Raw genomic sequence first — 22,867 nt, forward strand, 5'->3', positions numbered from 1 at the left:
CCTCCCAGAGCCTTAGGCAGGTGGGGGGGGGGGTTTTCTGGGCACCAGCAAAATTTCTACAACCCTGCCACCCATGCAAGTGGATACGGGTTGGGGCAGTCAGGGGACAAGAAGCAGGGGGGGTTGGGGTTCTGAGGGGGGCAGTCAGGGGGTGGGAAGTGACAGGGAGTGGATGGGGGCTTCCCCCCCCCCCCAGTGTCCTCTTTTTTGATTGTGGAAATATGGTAACCCTATATTTTACCTACCATCCTCCATCTCAATCAAGCAGGACCCATGAAAGGTGGAATGACCTCTGACAAGAACTGGAAAATGAATCCCTTCATCTGTCATGTCCAGATACACACACGAGACCTTCCTACCAGCTGAGAATGCCAAAAGCGTTTCAGTAGCGTTGACTAGCTCTTAGAAACTTTTGGTACAGAGTTAATTTTATCAAATAGTTGGTGACAGTGTATCATAAACCAGTGCCTACAACTACAACATACATAAGTCATCTGCCTTTGCTTGGAGAAAGGGGTGGCCTTGTTTGGTGCTCTCTCCCCCATTCTCTTCCATTTGGCAATAGTACTTGTAGCAACAAAGGTCAGACATTTTGAAGAGGCAGGCATACCAGTATCATCCATTAAACATAAGCTTATGTATTTCCTGCACATGGCAGCAGAACCAGAGTACCGCCTAGAAAAGGCTGGCTGAAGACAGACACGCAGATAAATGAATTGCACATTAAACACCTCAACTTTTATTTTTATTTTTTAAAAACAAACTAAAAGAAATTTAGTCTACTGAGCTACCTTTAGAGAACATTATGGTTGCATGATTAGGCAAGCAAAGCTATAAACATCACAAATTTCAAGATGACACAACACAACCTTTACTCTGCTCCTTGTGCACATGTATTATAACAGTCTTAAATTACATGACGACATACTTCTCAAATACTACATTTGAATGTCAAACAATTTTTTCACTACAACTTTAGATGGATACACAGCATCCTGCGGTAAGGTGTACTATTCTATAAGAGGACAATCCAGAATCATGAAAGTCAATTGAAATAAAAATGCAATAAAACATGCTACAAAATGAACATATACTGTAGTATCTGTAAGCATTTAAGTGAAATTGTATATTAACTCTTTCAATAGCTATAGTACTATAAGTGGGTGTTTCATTAATACATCTCTTACCCTAAATACACTTACAACTTAACACCAATACTTTTGCCTCTGAATCACAGATTTTTGTTGTTTTATGCAAAAAAAGAAAAAAGTGTTCAACTTACCTGTACTTGTCCAATTAGAAATTTGAAAACTTTCTAATCAGTAGCACAGAAGTGAAAATTCTCTAGGCAAATTCTCATTTATTAAAGAAATTTAACAGTATTATGAATCTGCCATAACTGACTACAAGGTACTACTAAACACACACACACACACGAAGCATGTACTCTAGGGATATTTTATTCAAATCTAATTGCAAGTACATCCAGTTCTCAGCAAAAGTAATATTTTAAGATTATTAAGGCCCTGGAGGATAGCTCAAATGAAAACAAATTACCAAACAGTTACACTTCTACTTAAAACAATCTAAATCTTACATGTACAACGCAAAAGCTTGTGAAATACTAACAGTTACTGTATCTACATGCAATAGAAAAGAAAACCTCGTAAATCCTTCATTTGAATGCTGATAATTTTGTTAAAAATACACAGCTTAGGAGGAAAGAGTAATTATATAGAAAAAAAAATCTCAAAGCCAAATCTTTACTGATGCTAAGCATCTGCAACTCTTGCAGAAGACCGTATGATCTGCACAAAAAAGTTGACAAGTTTAATATATTTTGTGGTGGATGTATGTTAATATTGCTGTTGGAAATGCACTTACATTTCCTGACCATTTTAATTTTTAATGTGGACTTGGGTTGATGTGCAGGGTGGGGGTAACAATCAATGTACAAAACCAAGAGGCATTAGTACATTTATTTCTAATTATCACATGGGACCTCTATGAAGTGCATCATTAATTTTGCGCAATTCCAGGAATGAGCGATTGAGGGAGGCATCGCTCCATAACTGCCTCTATAAAATCAGTTAGGAATAGACTGGTAACCTACTCCCCACTGGAATGAAGAGGACCTGGGACTGGCTTCAGGAACTCCTCTAACCAGAGTTAATATCATCCAAAAGGGATGCCTGGAAAAATCACTCCACAGCCAAAATCACTCCAGTGTCACCCATTTAAATTACGCAGACTTTAGGCCCCACAGCATTCTCGGGCACAAATCCTGCCACGTCCAATATTTTTTATTGAATATATGATCTAATAATTACATTTTGAAAGTATTTTAGAAGTAGAATGAGGGACATAAAGGTCCAGTTCACAATGCACGAGCCATGCAACGACAATTTTGTTGAAAGTATAGCATTATGATGGGATGAACCCTGGAGTCAGCTGAACAGGAAGCAGAGTAGAGCAGCTCCAGCTAGAGCAACAGCAAAACTCAAATAAATATTTGTTTTATATTGTCTCTCCCAAAATGATGAAAGACAGACCTTGCCTGCTCCATTTCAGAGGTCCATAGCAAAGGGGGGAAAGAATCTCAGTAGCTCCCAGAATTACATTCCAGAACTACCTGTATTGAGCAGAGAACATGCCACATGGAATTGCAAAATTGAGCCAAGAGGCATGCAGCAAACAGAAGCAGTTACAGCAGTTACTGAAGAAAACAGAAAGGAGCATAAATTTTGGCAAGTCAAGTATAATTAGGCAGGCCAAAAATAGTTTGAAGAGCAACTAGCAAAAAACGAAAACTAACAGCCTTTTTTTTTTAAATCCATCAGAAGCAGGAAGCCTGCCAGACAGTGGGATCACTGGATGACATTGGTGCTAAAGGAGCACGCAAGGAAGACCTGGCCATTGCAGAGAAGCTACCTGAATTCTTTGCATTGGTCTTTCCTGCACGTGATGTGAGGGAGACTCCCACATCTAAACCATTCATTTTAGGTAACAAATCCCAGGAACTGTCCCAGATTGAGGTGTCAATAGAGTAGCTTTTGGAACAAATCTATAAATTAAACAGTAGTTAAGTCACCAGGACCAGATGGTATTCACGCAAGAGTTCTGAAGGTACTCATAATGAAATTGAGAACTACTAACTGCAGTATGTAACCTATTGTTTAAGCCAGCCTCTGTACCAGGTGAGTGGAGGGTAGCTAACGTAACGCCTATTTAAAAAAAAAAAAAAAAAAAAGGGCTACAGAGGCAAATCCTAGCAATTACAGGCTGGTAAGCCTAACTTCCGTACCAGGCAAGCTGGATGAAACTAGAATAAAGAACAGAATTATCAGACATATAGATTAACACAATACATTGGGAAAGAGTCAACATGACTTTTGTAAAGGGAAATTGTGCCTCACCAATCTATTAGAATTCTTTGATAGAGTCAACAAGCACACAAACGAGGGTGATCCAGTCCATATATTGTACTTGGATTTTCAGAAAGTCTTTAATAGTTTTTGCCAGAAGCTGGGAATGGGCAGCAGGGAATGGATCACTTGATTAGCTGTTCTGTTCATTCCCTCTGGGGCACCTGGCATAGGCCACTGTCAGAAGACAGGATACTGGGCTAGATGAACCTTTGGTCTGACCCAGTATGGCCCGTTATGTTCTTATAGTTCTCTGCAAACATCTGCTCAATGTGCAACAGCAGTCAAAAAAGCTAATATTAGGAACCAATAGGAAAGGGATAGATAAAACAAAAAATATCAAAATATAAATCAATGGTCTGCTCACATCTTGAAAACTGCATGCAGTTCTGGTTGCCATATCTCAAAATAGATATATTAGAACCGGAAAAGGTACAGAAAAGGGCATTAGTCTCAGCAGCACGAGATTCAAGTCCCAAGGAGGGATGGGATCCCAGACATGCGAGTAGAGATGCTCCAGACTTTTCAAAAACCAGGTCATCATATCATGAGCGAAGACAAACCTGCCTTGGAACAGAGAATGGAGCCGAAATAGCAGCCAGATGGACCCTGACCGATGACAGGAACAAACCTTGAAGTTTGAGGTACAGAATATAATCCAGGATCTCCTGCAGTGAAGCCTGAGGGGCCTGAATAGGCTGTTCCGAGGCCCAGCATGTGAACCTTTTCCATTGGCCAGGTAAGCAGCTTTGGTGGAGGGTTTCCTGCTACCCAACGAGACCTGCTGAACCGGGGCCAAGCATTCCCGTTTGTCCGCGTTTAGCCATGCAGCAGCCATACTGTCAAGTAGCACCACCACGTTCAGGTGCAGAAGGCTGCCTTAGTTCTGGGACAGCAGATCCAGCCAGGAGGAGCAGCTGCAGCGGGGTGGCTACTGAAAGGTTCAGCAGCGTGCCAAATCAGTGCTGACTAGGCCACGCAGGGGCTATTAGAATAATCTTTGCGCTGTCCTGCTTGATTTTCACAGGGACACTGTGAATCAACAGAATTGGTGGGAAGCCATATATCATAGCCCCTGACCGTGGGATGAGAAATACGTCTGACAGGGAGTCCCTGTCCATCCCCCATATCAAACAGAACACATGGCATTTCCTGTTCTGCCTGGATGCAAACAGGTCCAACCGGAGAGTCCCCCACCTCTGGGGGATTATACTGACCACCTCTGGATGGAGCAACCACTCGTGGCGAAATGAGACCTTCCTGCTGAGGTGATCTGCTAATACATTCCTGATCCCAGGCAGGCGCGCAGCTACCAGATGAATGGTATGCTGCACACAAAAGTCCCAAAGGCGGAGAGCTTCTTGGCCAAGGACCAATGACCTGGCTCCACCCTGCCTGTTGATGTAATATATCACGGCGGTATTGTCTGTCAGGACCTCCACCACCTTGCCCTTCAGGTGGGGCAAGAAAGCCTGGCAAGCCAGGTGAACCGCTCTGAGCTCCCTGACGTTGAAACGGAGGGCCAGATCATCCCGCAACCAGGTGGGCTTCCCAGCCCAGGTCCGAAGCATCTGAGACCAGGGTCAGTGACAGGGCCGCGAAGGAACTCCCTCCAACACTGACCCACTGATCCAACCACCAGGAACGACTAGATGTGATCCAACACCCTGACTATCTGGTCTAGGTTGTTCCTGTTGGGGATGTAGACCAACACCAGCTACGCTTGCAGAGGCCGGAGATGGAGCTGGGCATGACTGACCACGAACGTGCATGCGGCCCAACAACCACAGGCAGGTGTGAGCCGTGGTGAGCGGGTGGTTCTTCACATGGGAGATCAGGTCTGACATGGCCTAAAAACGCGCTTCCAGGTCAAAAACCACCCCAATTAACTATTAGCTGGACTGGCCTTAAGGTGGACTTTTTCTCATTTATTAACAGGCCCAGGTCGCAGCAGGTGAAACACACCAGATAGAGGCTCCTCTGTACTTGTTCTGGAGACCTGCCCTTGATGAGCCAGTCACTGAGATACGGGAAGACCTGGAGCCCTCAACGTCTCAGGTAAGCAGTCACTGGCGCCATACATTTTGTGAACACTCTTGGGGCCAATGAGAAGCCAAAGGGCAGCACCGTGAATTGAAAATGGCTTCTGCCCACTATGAAACTGAGGCAACGTCTGTGACTTTGGAACATGGAAATAAGCGTCCTTGAAGTTGAGGGCGGCATACCAGTCTTCCCGATCCAGGGAGGGGATGATGGAGCAAGGGAGACCACACGAAACTTCAACTTCCTGAGAGACTTGTTGAGGCAACGCAGGTCCAGAATAGGTCTGAGGCCCCCCTTTTGTTTTCGGGATTAGGAAGCAGCAGAAATAGGACCCCTTTCCTTTCATGACCTGAGGGACCTCCTCCACCGCCCCCCAAGTACAAGAGGTTCTCGACCTCTTGAACCAGGACTTGCTTATGAGAAGGGTCGCTGAAGAGGGATGGGGGAAGAATGGGGGTGGCAGCCAAAAATTGCAGGGTATAGCGCTGAGATATTATTTCTAGCACCAAGCGGTCTGAGGTGACCCACAACTAGGCCAAACTGTAGGGATGAAGACAGTCGAGGAAAGAACAAGGTGGATCCAGGGAGTTGACTGGGGCATCACTCTCGAGTGCACCTTCAAAATGAGTGCTTTTGGCTCCCAGGATGCTTGGCTTGGCTGCGTGGGTAAGCAGGAGGAGGAGGGGTGGCGACGACGAGTAAAGCTTGTGTCTCTAATACTTTCTCCTTGCAGACTCCTGGTCAAGTCTGCCAAGGTCTTGGCAGTGGGGGCGGCCAGAACTGCCTCCTTGCAGACTGTGGTGTACACATACCCAGCAAGCGAAGGGTGGCCCGCATGTCCTTCAACCCATGCAACCTAAGAATCCATTCCCATTGAATCGGAGGTCCTGGATTGAGGTCTGCATTTCTTGGGACAGGCCAGCAGTCTGAAGCCAGGAGCTGCGCCACATGACCACCGTCGATGCGACCACCCTAGCCGCCGAGTCCACCGCGTCCCATGCCATTTGGAGAGAGCACCTGGCCGTCGTGGTACCCTCCTCTACCAGGGTGCCAAATTCCTGCGCCAAATCTTGGGGGAGGGGCTCCTTGAACTTACAGAGAGAGTCCCATAAGTTAAAATTGTACCCACCAAAGAGCCTGGTGATTCACCGCCCGGAACTGCAGGCTGGCTGTCAAATAAGTTTTCCTCACTAAAAGGTCCCATTATTTGGCCTCTTTATTTTTGGGAGTTGGAACTGGTGTGCCCCTGCTTCTCCTTCTTATTGGCCACAAAGACTACCAGCAAGCCCAGAGAAGGGTGGGTATATAGGTACTCAAACCTTTTGGTTGGGACACAGTACTTCTTTTCGTCCCTTTTGGTGGTAGGAGAGATGGACGACAGGGTTTTCCAGAGGGCCTTGGCAATTTTCAGGACCCCATCATGCACTGGTAGCACATCATGGGCAGGGTACAGGCTGAGAGCACACTGAACAAGGTGTCCGCCTGCTCGGCCATCTCCTCCACCTCTAGGCCCAAGTTCTCAGCCACCCGTCGAAGCAGGGCCTGGTGTTCTTGTTCTTTAAAATCATCTAGCGGCTGGCCCTCGAGGGTCCCATGACCACCTCGTCCGGACATGAGGACGATCATTGTACCGCCAGGGGAGGCCCTGGGGAATCATCCCATGGAGGAAGGGGGTTGGGGGGGCACTATCTCCTCTACCCCGACCTCTGAGCGCATTTCATGCACCGAGCCCGGTGCCGTCAACTGTTGTTCCAAAGTGATAGCAGATGAGCGGTACGAAGGGGGCATCGGCATCACTAGCATGCCCCACGCATTCCAATAGGGCCACTACGCTGGTCACTGGCCATGCTGCCAAGGTGGCACCATAGAAGTCAACGCAGCTTCTGGTGCCCAATCACGCCGGTGGAGTCTTGGCGAGGGCTAAACTGCCCTTCCAGTGGAATCCCCTTCCAGTGACCACAGCGGGGCCATCAACGCCTGTGTTTATCTGCTGACCATCGCCGCCAGAAACTGGTGCTTGAAGTGGGAGGACCGGTGCCAGTGTCGTGGGGACCAGTGTCGTGATGGAGAGTGCTCCCATGGGGCAGTTGATGGAGATCTGTGTTGAGAGGACGACCAGCAGGAGGGCAAAGTGCCAATAATATGGTGACCGGCGCCTCCCGCTAGGCGATACACATCGAGATGGCGGCGACCACAAACGCGGTGCCAGTGATCAAGGGCAAGCCCCAGAGGTTCTGGGCTGCAATGCCAGAGACCTGTGGCATGGAGACGGAGAGCACTGCCTTGCCTCAGGGGATCGGCGGCGCTCAACTGCCCTCTGGGGGGGTCTTGGTGGCTGGCTTGCCCTCATAGGGAGCCTTTGCCGCTTCCTGCTGCACACAGGGTGCCGACAGCGTGGACAGAGGCCTCTCCTCTCTTGGCACTGGAGGAGCTTGGGAAGGTGTCGATGTTACCACAAGTTTGGATCCCCTACTGCTCACAGGAGTAGGTGGTGGATCTTTTAAGGCGCTAAGGACCCTGACTGGGGAAGCAAATCCACATGGCTCCAGAGTGCTCAAACTGGGTCCTTTGCCCAATGCCCTTTCTTGCCTGGTGCCAGGGAGCCGTGCTTCTTAGTTTTCATTTTGGGCACCAGTGATAGGGAGCGGTGCCAGGCGGAGCCTGCTGTCGGGAGTGTGCTGCGCTCCGAGACTGAGGTACTAGGGGTTGAGTCCGGCCAGGGCGGCTCGGAAGCCGGTTGGAGAGCAGTCTCCATGAGGACAGCCCTCAAATGAATATCACGCTCTTTCTGGGTCCTGGAGTCAAAAGTTTTTACAGAGACAACACTTGTCCTTCACATGTGATTCCCCCAAGCACTCGAGGCAGCTGCTGTGTGGGTCACTTACAGGCATAGGTGATGGGACCCTAACTACACTTAACTACTTAACACTATTTACAAGGCCCTAAGTCTTAAATTCAGAAGAGACAAAAGTGCTAGCCTTTGCTGTGCAAAGAAAGGCGCTCTGACTAACCAACACAGGCGGTAAAAGTGAACTGAGAGGGCGTAGGGCCCGCGGTGCCTGATATACCAACGCATGATCAAGCCACTAAAGGAGACACCACAAGCGACCCTAAAGATACTACTAAGGCAAAAATCTCCAAAGTCCGCACACGTGAGTGCTTGAACACCTAGAATGGAATCGACATTAACAAACACTCGAAGAACAACAACAACTAGGGTTCACTCAATGAACTTAATAGGCAGTAAATTTAAAACTAACATAAGGAAGTACTTCTTCACACAATGCATAGTCAATCTGCGGACTTCATTGCCAGGGGATGTTGTGAAGGTCAAAAGTATAACTGGGTTCACAAAAGAATGAGATAAGTTCATGGAGGATGGGTACATCAGTGGCTATCAGCCAAGATGGTCAGGGATGCAACCCCATTCTCTGAGTGTCCCTAAACCTGACTGCCAGAAGCTGGGACTGGATGGACAGGGGATGGATCACTTGATACAGTAATTGTCCTGTTCATTCCCTCTGAAGCATCTGGCACTGTCAGAGGACAGGGTACTGGGCTAGATGCACCACTGGTTTGACCTATTATGCCATTCTTATGTTCTCAGGAGTATTTTTGGAATGTTGAAGACTGGCACAGTGGAGGACCACAAAGGTTTAAATAAAATATAAACCCAATAGTAGCTGTAACGGAATATACACCTTGGGAGTACTTCATGTACACAAGGTGTGTTACAGGCAGACTTGGGAATTACATAGTGTCAGCATGCCAAATTTCTCTAGTGAAGAAAAAGCCACAGAGGGAGGAAAACCACAGATGCACAAAGATTCAGGACAGAACCATAATCAAAACAGTCCTCCTAATCTGAGCAAAAGCTAAGATTTTAAGATATGATGCAAATACTCTTAAATATTTGTAGCTGTAAAACTATCATGGCAACCTTTATTCTTTCATACCTCAAACTCAGCCAAGCAGGATTTAAGATCTGATGTTAGTTAGAAAATAGAGAGGAAATTAAAGACAATGTTTAAAGGCATTTCAGATGTAACAGCCTGTTTTAGGACAAGAGCTGTAAAGTGTGTCAATGAGCACTTCATCCTCCTAAACGGGCCTCATGGGAAAATCCAATTTGTTGTTGTCCTGCTGACAAATCAGAAGTAGTAAGACTGATGAGGGAGATGGAAAAGACGTTTGGGTTGCAATACCATCTGTAGGCTGACAGAGGCAAAAAGAGCTGAGTACTATCTCTGTAATTAAAACAGTAACCTTGATTGCCTGTGCCAAACCAAGATTGCTTCTTGGAGGAAAGCCAGGCTCAATCCATATAACATGAAGTTGATGCAGGCAGCCAGAAGGAAAAATATAGTTACTGGTGAATAATGACTGATCTTTGCATTCAGAAGGTAACTCTCTGGTTCCAGTGATTTTCAATTTCAGGGGCAATATTGGACCCACATACTATTCTTAGATTCCTAGATGACAGTGATGGTAAAAGGCATTTCATGCTATCTTCAGATGGCTCTTCTCCGACATGAATCTCTCCATGCTTATTTCCAAATTTCACTAGCATAGGGCACTCTACAGGTATCTGGAACTACTCTTGAAGATCACTCAGAAGCTTCAGATAGTGCAAACAGAATGCAGCCTCCCGCTTACTGAGCAGGCCCAGTAGATAACACCTGGGCTCTAAACTAGCTTCCTATGACTCCAAAATATACTCTCTCTTTTTGCCCCATCATAGAATTTATAGTCAACAAATATTCTTCCTCACAGTTCAACTCCAGAGGGCAGGCAAAAGAGCAACATTCCCAACCTAGGGCACCCACTACAGGAGGATAGTCCTACTTTCAGCCCCTCAATCCAGTATTTGGCCACCTTTAGAAATCAGTACAAGACAGCAGGTCTTATAAACTATCTGAAGCATAAATACTGCTGGATGGGAGCAAGGTGAGGTTCTGTCTTGGATATTTTGGGCCGAAAAAGACTCTCCACTTTGAAACGGTTGCTTTATAATTTGTATATTGTACACAGATAAGCCTGTTAAACACAAATAAACTAATTTTCCATAAACCACTGAACAGGATTCCATGAACATTTGTGATAAGAATAAAACTATAATATCACCAAGTGTTTGTAACATTCTAAGAAACTTTTTGTGATAGTTAATATAATATTAAGTTTTAAAAAATACCAGTTTTTTAATCTGTCACGGGCTTCCAACTGGGCTCCCACCTCAAAGTTGATCCCTCTTCTATTCGGTGGATGTTTTGTCATTTTGTAATATCAACACCGCTGTTTTTATTCCCCTGAAAAATGCAATTGAATATCAATCACTAATAAAGATACATACAAAAATAAATCTATGCACTGTAAATCCAAAACATCTAAAATGTTAGAAGTATTCTTAAATAATTCATTGCTCAATGTTTCCTATTTACAAGGAATAATCTAGTGAAAGTGTCTGAGATTCAAATCAATATGAAATTTTTTACAAGCAAATTTTTGAGTTATTCTAGGTGAACTGCTAATATCTTTTAGAGTGAGGAGTGGGGGGGGGGGGGGGGGGAGAGTTTATTGCTAAAAAGCTACCTATCCATGGTAGCCCCCAGAGTGCACTTTTTACGGTGTTCATGGAAAAATATGGTGTAAAAGAAAAATCAGTTATCAGAAGAGGAAAAGCTTTCAAGAACATACAAAGGAATGAAAGAATACAGAACACTTAATGTAGTGAAATATGGCCTTTCCATATCGCCTGAGTATTGAGTCTTGTGATGTTTGTGATAAGAATAAAACTTTTTTTTTTTTTTTTTACCAGAACCAGAAAAACAAAAACAAAGACCATAGGCTCTAGTAAAACTAGTGAGGAATCTCTTCAAGAGTTAATTATGTACACAATTAACATACACTCACAAACTGCCATTTTAATGAGCTTCCTGAAAACAATGAATTAGCTCATCCTTTCTCTGCACACTGCAGTGTACCTTACTAGTGGCATCATCGATACAGTAAAGACCGGACTTAATATGATTATGATTTATTTTTGTCAATTCAGATCTAAGATATCACCTGGTATGTTATTTCCCTTTCCTGTGTTTTCACCTATTTATTCTTTTGTATTTGATTGAAAACTATTTAAAAAATAGCTAATTGTTGTGAATGCCTCCAGTACTACTAAAAAACACACTAAGGAAGTCTTGCCTTAGTAGCCCGTTAATTTCTAGGTCCAGTTAATTGCAAAGTCCTGTTCAACAGCACCTTTTCCTAAAATCTGTACCTCAACCATTTTAACTTAAGAATTCAATACAGACTACAACCTACTCCGGCAGTCTCTATGCTCAAGTAACTCCAAGGTTTGTATATGACACTGAAAAGGTTGAGATTGTAACTTAGAGGGGAGACCTGATCAAAGTTTACAAATTAATGAACAATCTAATAAAGATAGATCAGGAACTTTTATTCAGTCTCTCACAGTACAAGAGCACAGGGACATCCAATGAAAGTGAAAGGGGACATACTGATAAAAGGAAACAGTGCACAATTTGATTGTGGAACTCACTGGCACAAGATATCATTTAGAACAGTGATGCTCAAACTTTTGTACTGGTGACCCTTTCACATAGTAAGCCTCTAAGTGCGACCCCCCTTATAAATTAAAAATACTTGTTAAAATATATTTAACACCATTATAAATGCTGGAGGCAAAGCGGGGTTTGGGGTAGAGACTGACAGCTCACAACCCCCCACATAACCTCATGACACCCTGAGGGGTCCCGACCCCCAGTTTGAGAACCCCTGATTTAGAACAAGTGTTTAGCAGGATTCCATTAAGGATTAAACTTTTCTAACAGATGTTAGAATATCCAGGGCTATAATAAGTATTTTAAAAACAAACAAGAACTTTGGAAAGGATATAAATCCTCAAATGTTGCAGCATAAGGCAACATCTAACTACAGAGGCTTACGAAGCAGCTTTCTCTGGGGGGAAAGATTACCCCATAACTGCCTACTATAGGGTTTCTTCCTCTGAAACATATGGTTCTGGCCACTGTCTGAGACAGGATGCTGGATGAGATGAACTAGTGGTGTGCTCCACTCCGGCAACTGCTATGTTCCTAAATGAGAGCTGAGCCCTTCTGAAAGTCTAGCCCCAAATTAACAGTTATGGGGGGAAAAGTATTTTAAAAAGTAAAAAAGTTTGTTTTTACCAGAACACACAAAGAACAGAAACCACCTTCCTCAAACACATGGAAAGTAGTAATTAGAAAAATTCTCATGATAATACATATAGCATGCAATATTGTTGTAGCCGTATTGGCCCCAGGATATTAGAGAGACAAGGTGGGTGAGGTAATATCTTTTAATGGACCAACTTCTGTTGGTGAGAGACACCACCATCCTCTCACCAACAGAAGTTGGTCCAATAAAAGATATCACCTCACCCACATTTTCTCTAATCCATATAGCAAGTACTTCATCTCAAAGTGAGTTTTCACAGGTAAACCCATTTAAACCACAAAAACATGTATGATGGAAACACCAATAGGTTCTTAATTATGCAAATACCAATGACTCGCCTCATTTGCACCAGTTTTACACCAATGTTCCCCCATTTACTGGAGTTAGTCTTAAGTAACATTAAGTGCAGCTAATCAGGTCCCACACCTGCAAAGCTAGTTAAAACTACTCAAAAATAAAAAAAAGTATTTAACCAGAAGTGAAAGTGGGAACAAAAAAAAGAGTGGAAATCTATTCATACCCCACTAACCACACTCCCTATTGCCCTGTCTTTGGTGGCAGCTGTGCCTCCATACCTCCCACTGACCCTCGTGGTTCTCTGTTTGCCTCCCCACTCTGCCCCTTTTCTGGGGTGGCTCATTTCAAGCCCTAACTAGAACTAACAGAATGAAATTAGGAAAAGAAAACATATAGCTGGAATAAAACAGTTTTAGGAAACTCTTCCTAACTGTGAAATCTGTTAAACTGTTGAATAGTCTCCATGGAAGTGATGGAAGCCACGCTGCTTGTGACATTTAAAACAAACCAGAAGAAAACACTAGAAAATAGACTGCAGGGAAAGCCCCCAGCAAGGGCCTCCATGGGGGATGGACTGGATCAGTGGCTCTTAAACTGTGGTCCATGAAACACTTGCTGGTGGTCTATACAGAGCAGGCATGTCACCTTGTGTTGGCTAGCTTTCTTCCTCAGTTCCAGCTACTTCTATGGGGGCCAGGCTCCTCATTCAGGAGAGAGCCTGGAAAAGACCTGTACAAGCAGCCATCCTGGATGGCTCTACTGGAGTCTGTTGTGAGCTCCTAATTGCACTGCAACATTGCTTGCATCCTTTGGAACATGCATGACGACAAAAGAGACTCAAATCTCAGCAAATAGTACTTGATCCAATTCCTAGTGACGCTAATAGAAAGACTTCCACTGGGTCAGATCCATAATGAATGAGAATCTTAATGAAGTAGGGGGGCAGAAGAGTCAAATAAGTGGCAAGAGTAGGTGCTGGGCCCAGATGGCACAAGAAAGTCAACCAGCAGGTGAGGGTAGGATCAGGAACCAAGAGGGAAAGAAGAACAATTGAGATCCAAGGAGTAGGAAAGGCACCTCTTCTGGATGTGGAATTTAACAGGTAAGTAAAAAGGTGATTGAGATTTAAGTATTTTTATTTTCAGTTTTTAATTCTACATCAAGGTTTGATCAATTCAAACATCAGCAGCAAATAAGAGGCTTTCTAGGGAGAGACCTATGTCAGGAATATTTTTAAGCTTTCATTAAAAATGAAAAGGTTTCCAGTACCCAATAGTTATGAACGTAACCAAATATATAATGTTGTGCTATGAATCTGCATAGTGCTTTCATACCGAACAGCTGATCTTCATTGTTTTTCCAAGCAATAGAGGAAAACCAGAGTGGATAAAAATCAATGACTTTTTTTTTTTAAATCAAAAACCCTATTGTCCCTCTGCAAATTTGTATACACAGAGTCAATCCCTTACCTCTCTCTAAAAGTGCAAAGTTTCAAAAAGTTCAATGAATAGAAGATTGTTGGGGGCAGTATAGATCTGGACAAGGAGAAGGAGTCCGGAGATAAACGTGAGAAGGGAGGGACAAGCAGTAGAAACAAAAGTGAAACTGTTTGAGCAGCGTATTCCAGAAGTCTTGGGGTCTTTCTGAGTGTAGCCTTCATTGATTTGACATTTACCATACCATTCTCTCACTAAAAGTGAAAACCTATAATGGCAGCACACTGTAAGAGAGACCCAGTTTGGGAATATTTTAATGAAGTTCCTCTACCTGTGGGTAAGACAGGCATACATGCAAAATGCAAACAGTTTAACAAAGAAATGCAAGGCCTGGTTGCCCGAATGAAACAACATCATGAGAAATGTTCCTTCTCAGGAGGAAGCTGCCTTGAAGATGATGAAAGGAACACGTCTGAACATGCAGGATCTTCAGGTTGGTAAACTTTTTTATTTCATACTTTTCTTAGGGACTATGCCTGTCTTCCTTCTGGACTATTCTTGAATTCTCATGTTTGAGCAAAAAATATAGTTGTTACTCTATGGATGCAGTTGTGATAAAATATAAATAGCTGAAATAGGCAGATCTTCCTTTTATAATTTCATCTTTAAAGTAGTACTGAGTGTCAGTGAATGCAATGAGTAATACTAAATGAGCAGTATGGTAATAATAATTAAATAACTGCATTGACTTATTTTGTTTAGGAGAATCCATCCTCAACATACAGGATTCTGAAGACTATCCACCTTCAGGATCACCATCATTTTCTATAGTTTCAGAGTTATCTGTCAATGATAGTGTTTCAGTCACATCATGTATGTCACATAGCCACAGTATATCACCTGTAGCAAAAAGAAAAAAAAAAAAATCTCCATCATCCAGAAACAACCACAGATGAGTTTGTGATAAAAACCAGATTACAAAAAGAGGTGATTGATGAAAAAATTGCCCAGTTTGTTTATGCAACAAACTCTCCTTTCCGTATGATTGAGAACCCACACATCATTAACATGGTTCAGTCATTAAGACCAAGATACACCCAAAAGAGCAGATGTCGCAGGCAAATTGCTGGATAAAGTGTATGAAAGAGAAATTGAGCAGTGTCCAAAAGGTCTAGAGGGTACAATTGTTAACCTGAGTCTTGATGGATGGAGCAATGTCCACAATGATCCTGTTGCATGTGCTTGTGTGACAAGAGAAGAAGGAAATGTCTTCCTTACAGAAACAACTGATACACCAGGAAATGCACACACAGCAGAATACTTACAAGTAGCAGCAGTAAAAGCTATAACAAAACTGTGAAAAATAAAATTCAAATGTCTAGTACGCCGCTTGGTCGTAGACAATGCTGCAAATGTATCCAAGATGAGAAGAAATTATTTAGAAGAGAGTCCCAAGCTAACGACGGTTGCAGTGCTCATTTAATGCACCTCCTAGCCAAAGACTTCAGTGTTCCAGAAATAAAGGCTAATGTTGTTGAAATTGCAAAATACACTTCTACCCCAATATAACATGACCCGATATAACACGAATTTGGATATAACGTGGTAAAGCAGTGCCCCGGGGGGGACGGGGTGTCTGCACACTCTGGCGGATCAAAGCAAGTTCGATATAATGCGGTTTCACCTATAACGCGGTAAGATTTTTTGGCTTCCGAGGACAGCGTTATATTGGGGTAGAGGTGTACTTCCATAATAACCACTTCGCAGCAGCTGCTCTGAAAAAAGTGGGAGGAACCAAGCTAACTCTCCCACAAGACGTGCAATGGAACTCAGCAGTGGACTGTTTTGAGCACTGTATCAAGAACTGATGACAGTTTGTGAACAAAATCGTGAAAAAAAAATAGATGGCACTGTCACAGCCAAAGTTCTCAACATTGGGCTTAAGAGAAATGTTGAACACATGCTGAGTACCCTGAAGCTTATTTCTGTATCCTTGAACAAAATGCAGGGAAATAGCTGTTTTATTGCTGATACTGTTGAAATTTGGAAGGAACTGAATGAGATCTTAAAAAGAGTAATATGCAATGACAGAGTTAAATTACAAGCATTAAAAAAACCGAATAGAACAAGCACTATCCCAGCTCATTTTCTTGCAAATATTCTCAATACTCGGTACCAGGGTCAAACTTTAACTGCTGAAGAGGAGGAGTTGGCTATGACATGGATATCCAGCAATCATCCCTCCATAATGCCAACTATAATAAACTTCAGAGCTAAGGGTGAACCATTCAAGAAATATATGTTTGCTGATGATGATGTTTGAAAGAAAGTCACACCAGTGAACTGGTAGAAGTCACTTAAGCACTTGGATTCAGAGACTGTTGAAGTGAATCTCACTTTTAACAGCTGTAGCTTCTTCTGCCGGTGTAGAAAGAATATTTTCTTCCTTTGAACTAATTCGTTCCAAATTGAGAAATCGTTTGGGACCTGAAAAAAGCAGAAAAGCTTGTTTTTCTTTTCCAGATATTGAACAAACAGAAAAATGAAGGTGAAGACGACTGACTTAGCTGCAGAAGCCAATATTTTAAGTTTCTCACGTTGATCTGGCTGACAGTTGATTGAAATATTTTAAAAAATGAATTTAACTATTTTAGTTAAAAAGAATTTTAAAAACAAACCTGATTTTAAAAAACTTGAATGTTTAACTAAATTCAAAAAATTTTATGCATGTTTTGTTAAAATATTATCTCTGTTTGGTGTTGAAGAAAAAAATCCAGAATACATAATGTTGTTGTTTTAGTTAAATAAAACAATTTAAATGTCTATCCTCCTAATACAGCATGGCAAGAAAATCCTCCAAATATTAATGATTAACCTGTTGAATTGGAGATAGTTCACCCCCCAATGACTTCATAAATATCTGCTTCAATTACTTTTGGTAAATGAAATAACCAATCATTCATTCATTTTCTGATATAGCTGTAAAACTAATCTGAAAAGTTTTCAAAATAAGTCACGTTAAAAATGTATAGTGTACCCCGTCTAAAAATGAAACCTACATCGATCTCTGAGTTGTGAAGAATATATATTAAGGTTATAACAACCAACAAGAATGCACTTTTATATAGAAATCCATGATTAAATTGAGTCTTCCTGACTAGTGATTTAAATCATGATTTAAATCAAATTCACCCTGACCTAGGACAATAGCACCAGGCCCGGAGAGGCATGAGACAAGAAATAAAACAAATTCCTCAGAATTAAAAAAAATCCCACGAACAGATTAAATGTCCCGTAACAATAGGTAAGTAGCGCCTGATAACACCTATATCTGTAGGTGTTTGTCCATTTTATCTTTTAGGTTGTAAGCTCTGAGCCAGGAGCTGTATTCTACACATTGCCTAGTATAATAGACCCTAGCACTACCAGAATACAAGTAACTTAATGGCTACCTGCCTCTGTCCTACTTTCCAGGTAGGTAGTAGCACAGGAATATGGGTGATAGCACTAAACAGCTCCACAAGTGAGGTTGAGGCAGCAGAAAGTCCTACCCCTTCCTAGTCCAAGGCAGGAACTGGGCAACCAGGTAACCTGTCGTTCTGTGAGGTGACATTTGCCACACCCAATTTTCACTCTTAAGAACACTGGAACTGATCCTGCAATTAGGATGAGCTGGTAGACTGAGGTTTATAATGGACAGCCAGCTTAGCCAATCATTCCTCAAAGAGGACTTGGCTAAACTTGTGAAGAAACAGCAGTCAAGACGCTGAGCTGCCTAGTGCCTATGTGAATAGTGACTGGCAGTGTTCTGTGGGCAACTATTAGGAATAAAGGCTAGAGAAAGAAGAAATTTTACTGTGTGGGTCTACATATTCAGAAGTGGTGATTTTGGGTTCCTAACTTCAGACAACTTAAAGTGGCTTGATATTGGGTAGGTGGCTCAGCAATTAGGGCTTTAAGTCTATAAAGTTTCATGTAGCTATTACACTGTTGGAGGACAGAGGGGGGGAAATTACACACAAATGAGATTGGCCTTTTTCCGTAAGAAAAAGTTTAATTTTTTTTATATTCAGGTATAATTTAATAATTTGTAAAGTGTTTACTTCCATTCTGTTAGATTAAATCTCAGGAAAAATTTCCTAACTGCAAGAACAGTAGGACAATGGAACAGACTTCATAGGGAGGTTGTGGAAGCTCTTTCACTGAAGGTTTTCAAAAGGAGGCTGGATAGCCACCTGTCTTTAGATGCAACACATCCTGCATCTTGGCAGGGGGTTAGACTAAACTTCTTACCCTATGATTCTACTCAGGAGAAAAAGAGTAGCACACCAGAAAAAGGCCAACACCATCAAATAGGACAAAGCATTTCCAAGAGATATATGTGCAGGAAACATCACTAAGTAATTTAGATGGGTTTAGATTATAACCTACACTTTGTAACAGTAACAAATGCAAATATCAAGATTTCATATATAGTACAGAAGGAAGATCATATTTTGGGCCTATTTCCCATTCCACCTAATAAGTACATACCACATACCGCATTAACTTATCTATGGTTGTTTCATCACTTCCCTTTGGAGACTACCCCAATACTGCTGGATTTGTTATTATGTCAAGCAACACTCAAACAATTGCCAGAAATTTGCCTCCATGCACAAAAGGCTATACTATGCTGTGAAGGTAAATAGTAAAAGACAAATCTACAATGAGAATATGTGGTATAGCTAAACACTGCTCTATTTTAAAACCCAGGTAAGTGTGCTTATAGGTAGCCAAAGCTCTTTAATTAATGCCCTGCATTAGAATTTTAGACCTCCACACATTTAGGACACAGCATCCGTAAGGTTTAATAACCTCAAATGCTTTTATTATAAATTCCTAACTTCATATTAACATTTCACTTGTTAAGAATTACTGTATGTCAGAGCAGCCGCACATCTGCATAAACATGCATGCGTGTTACAACTATACACATTTACAGCAATTTACAGGGCTGCAATTAACAAGAGTGGTGTTCCCTGGAGTCCCTCAGATGAGGGAGTCGCCAGCTGCATTAGCAGGTTTGGGCATTTCAAGAAAAGTTTTCTACTAGTATAAGAGAGCCACTCCCACCCAGCCCCCAACATGCAGTACAATGATATAGGCAGAAGCCCCATTTGCAACATGCCACCAACCACTCACTGCCTCCATCCTCAGCGTGGAGGGAGCCCCATGCTTCTTGCTGGTCACTGTCAATGCCTACAGAGTATTCCCCAAGCTGGTCACTGTCCTCAGCTGCACTGAGCAAATAGAAGGCGGAGTAGATTTCTGGACTGCTCTTGGGGGTGAGCAGCATCCCCAATCTGCCCCCTGTGGTAACCCATATTCTGGTGCCTGGCCCTGCAGAACATATGTGGAGGACAAACATGGACACATCTGACGGTGGAAGTGGTACTCTGATATGGCTCCAGCTCCCTTGTGCGTACTGGGTCTGGGACCAATCAGTACTATCTCCTCACAAAAAGGCCCCGAGGCAGCACAAAGATCCAGCCAGTGAGTGTGCAAAACAAGGTTTGACCTTCTTCACCTGCAAGGCCCAACACAGGTTACTACTTGGTTATCACTAAAAGCATCGCCCTGTCCTGAGCTCAACCAGTGGCCTCAGTTATCAAAACAAACATTTATGATTTAAGCAATTCACAGGTTCTAATCTGGAAATACAATAAAAACCAATCTGAATGTATTAGTCACATCATTATGAATAGCAACATGACATTCTTTACGTGGACAGCATCTCTAAAATAAGTTTGACTTTTAAGCCTATAGGCCCGTCACTTAGAACAGCTGACATTATTTCACTATAAGACTCAAATGCAACTACTGCTATTCCCACAGGCATGCTTTTTTCATGGTATTTTAGTAAGACCAAGCCCGGTGTCACTTTGTAATCATAAAAGAAATCAAGAATTTCATCCACGGACACACTAAATGGCATACTTTGCACTTTAATGACAGTTGACTCTGGCTTCCCAAAAGCCCTGGGGCGCACTTAAATTCTTAACACCACTATCAAAGCAAGGAGATCTCTTAACTAGGCCCATTCCCAGAGTTCTGAGATCCACCTCCAACACTTCATATTCCACTCGGTTTACTAGGACCACTTCCAAACCCTGGAGCACCAATACCTGAACCAGGAAAACCACTACTTCCAATTTGGTCTGCAAATAAGTACACAGAACTAGCTGCTAATGTGCATGAGTAGGGTTCACATGTATAGTTAGTCTGCGAGCAGGCTAGTGAGGAGTAGTCATACCCCAGTTTGCCACAAACTAAGGTTTGTGTTAAGAAGCCCTTCATCGGATCCATTTCCATTGTTTCAGTCTATGTACTGCATCTGCATATGTACCGCATCAACTCAGAGCCCATGAAAAGAACCTTTTCATATCAGATTTCACTGCAGAAAAGGGGTATTCCATGAACACTGACATTTAAAAAAAAAAAAAAAGTGATAGGAAGGGGTTTCGCACTACTTTTGAGAATTCATCTGAGGCTTTATAGGATTATTGAGAGACAAACACTGGATTCAAACGGTTGTTCATATTCACTGCTATTCCAGACCCATTTATTCCAGTACGTAAAAGGTGCTACAGCTGGAGGTTTCACAGAAGACATTCCTGGTATCACTGATGGTACAGAATGCACCAGGGGAAATGGAGGAACAAGAAGCAGGGCAAATACAGGACATGGGACAGGTTTAGGGGGAATAGAAGGCATTGGTGGCAAAGATGGCATACCAGGCACTGGCGAAGGTGGTACTGTGTTCACTGAGGATACTGTACTAAGCATAATTGAGTTAAATGGGGGGCTAGCAAAGGCAGCACCAGGATTCGGAATGCATTTCGCATGCTGGCCATAGAGAATGTAGGTTATGTTTTGGTTGCCTTCATGCACAGAAGTAGCTGCAGCTGCTAAACCGAGGACTGTTAGAAGTTGATACTACAGTAGATAAGTTTACCCTCGCACTGACACAGAACTAGGTGGTGGTCAGACCTGCTGGTGGCATATCTGAATTGGCAGTTCTATCATGTTTTGCATTTGTCATACAACTCAGCAAGAGTTACTTTTGACTCTTTAATGGTACCACCTGTGCCCACCATAAACACATCTTGCATCTTCCTCAGTGGCAAAAAGTGGTGAATGTCCATGGTCCCCCGCCACAATCAGAAGACCACGCAAATGGATAACCACAGCCATGCTGTGCTGAAATCTCATCTGCAGATGAGAAGAGGCAACTTCTATATCAGACAACTATTTATGACACAATGTATTTACCTACAGACACCACCTAATGTTTACAATCCTAAAGACCTCGTGACAATTAAGTGTAAAATTTTCACATGCACATAACATAGGCTCCCTAGTACCATTATCAAGAGTGATTTAGACACCCATTGAAAGCCAGTTGAACTTAAGCTCCTAAATCATATCGGTGCTTGTGAAAATGTTACCTTAAAGTATGTTAAATATTATGCCTCCAAATGCACTTTGCAACTCTAGAGCAGTTTATTAACAAAACAAAATTTTTATTTAGTGACAGTTAGGGTTGCATCAGAAGATGACTAGGGATGGCTCACCCAGCCATTGCCTCCCTTGCAAAAGTGTGGCATCTCAAAACGTATGAAGGTTAGACTGGTGAAAACCTTAATTTTTTCCATAGCAACTTATGGATGTGAATCCTGGAAACTAATGCTGCTGACAAGAGAAAAACTGAAGTCTTTGAGATGTGGTGCTAGCAAAGACTTGAGTATCTTATCTTCTGGATGGAAAAGACAAACAATTGTGTTAGAAGTATTAATGGAGAGAAGCTGACATCAGAAATCAATAGGTACACATTTATGTACTTTGGTCACATCACGCATAGAGATGGAATAATCTTCAAGAAAGATACGATGGAAGGAATGGTGGCAGGTAATCACAGTAGGGGAAGCCTGCAATGTCACTCGCTTCCCAAAACACTCCACAGCTTCTTATGCACTTCTTGAAATGGACTACACCCAGGGGTAGCTGCAACAGCCGGGTGTGTGCCTGTGCTCCAGCAGACAGATTTTGCTGGCTGTGTCCCTTGTCCCTGCCGGCATGAAGCACACCTCTTATTGCACGATGTGCCATAAACTGAAGCATGTTTTGTCACCATGCGATTTATTAAACCAGGGTTTCTTTGTTTTTGAAGAAAATGAATACAGGTATCAGTGAGGTTTGAACCCTGTATCTTCAAATCCCCAATCAAGACATCTACCACTTGAGCTAAAGCAGTAACAAGAAAAACTCAAACCAGTAATAAGGATAATTAACTATCTGAATAAACTACCAAGCATATGATGGACTCCCCATCAGTTCATCTCAAAAAGATGAACACTGTCCAAACAGCAAGTATTGGTTTGATGCAGT

At 42.7% G+C, this 22,867-nt stretch overlaps 2 protein-coding genes across 5 annotated transcripts in view; both read right to left on the reverse strand.

Moving 5' to 3' along the window:
* Positions 1–22,867, reverse strand: part of PHF20 (PHD finger protein 20) — a 153,219-nt gene that overhangs the window by 123,121 nt on the left and 7,231 nt on the right. For all 4 annotated transcript variants that reach the window (XM_026656850.1, XM_026656848.1, XM_026656849.1 and 1 more), the window contains exon 2: positions 10,660–10,774. In XM_026656850.1, coding sequence (XP_026512635.1) covers positions 10,660–10,742 — 83 coding nt within the window. In that variant the 5' untranslated portion in view covers positions 10,743–10,774. The remainder of the gene's footprint in view (positions 1–10,659; positions 10,775–22,867) is intronic.
* Positions 20,727–21,624, reverse strand: LOC112113600 (RNA-binding protein 12). Its single transcript, XM_026656763.1, is given in 7 exon segments — positions 20,727–20,849; positions 20,851–20,886; positions 20,888–20,950; positions 20,952–20,982; positions 20,984–21,057; positions 21,059–21,325; positions 21,541–21,624. Coding segments are annotated over 7 exon segments (678 nt in total).

Source organism: Terrapene carolina, unplaced genomic scaffold, assembly GCF_002925995.2.
Source record: "Terrapene carolina triunguis isolate 2854851 unplaced genomic scaffold, T_m_triunguis-2.0 Scaffold233, whole genome shotgun sequence".
NCBI lineage: Eukaryota > Metazoa > Chordata > Testudines > Emydidae > Terrapene > Terrapene triunguis.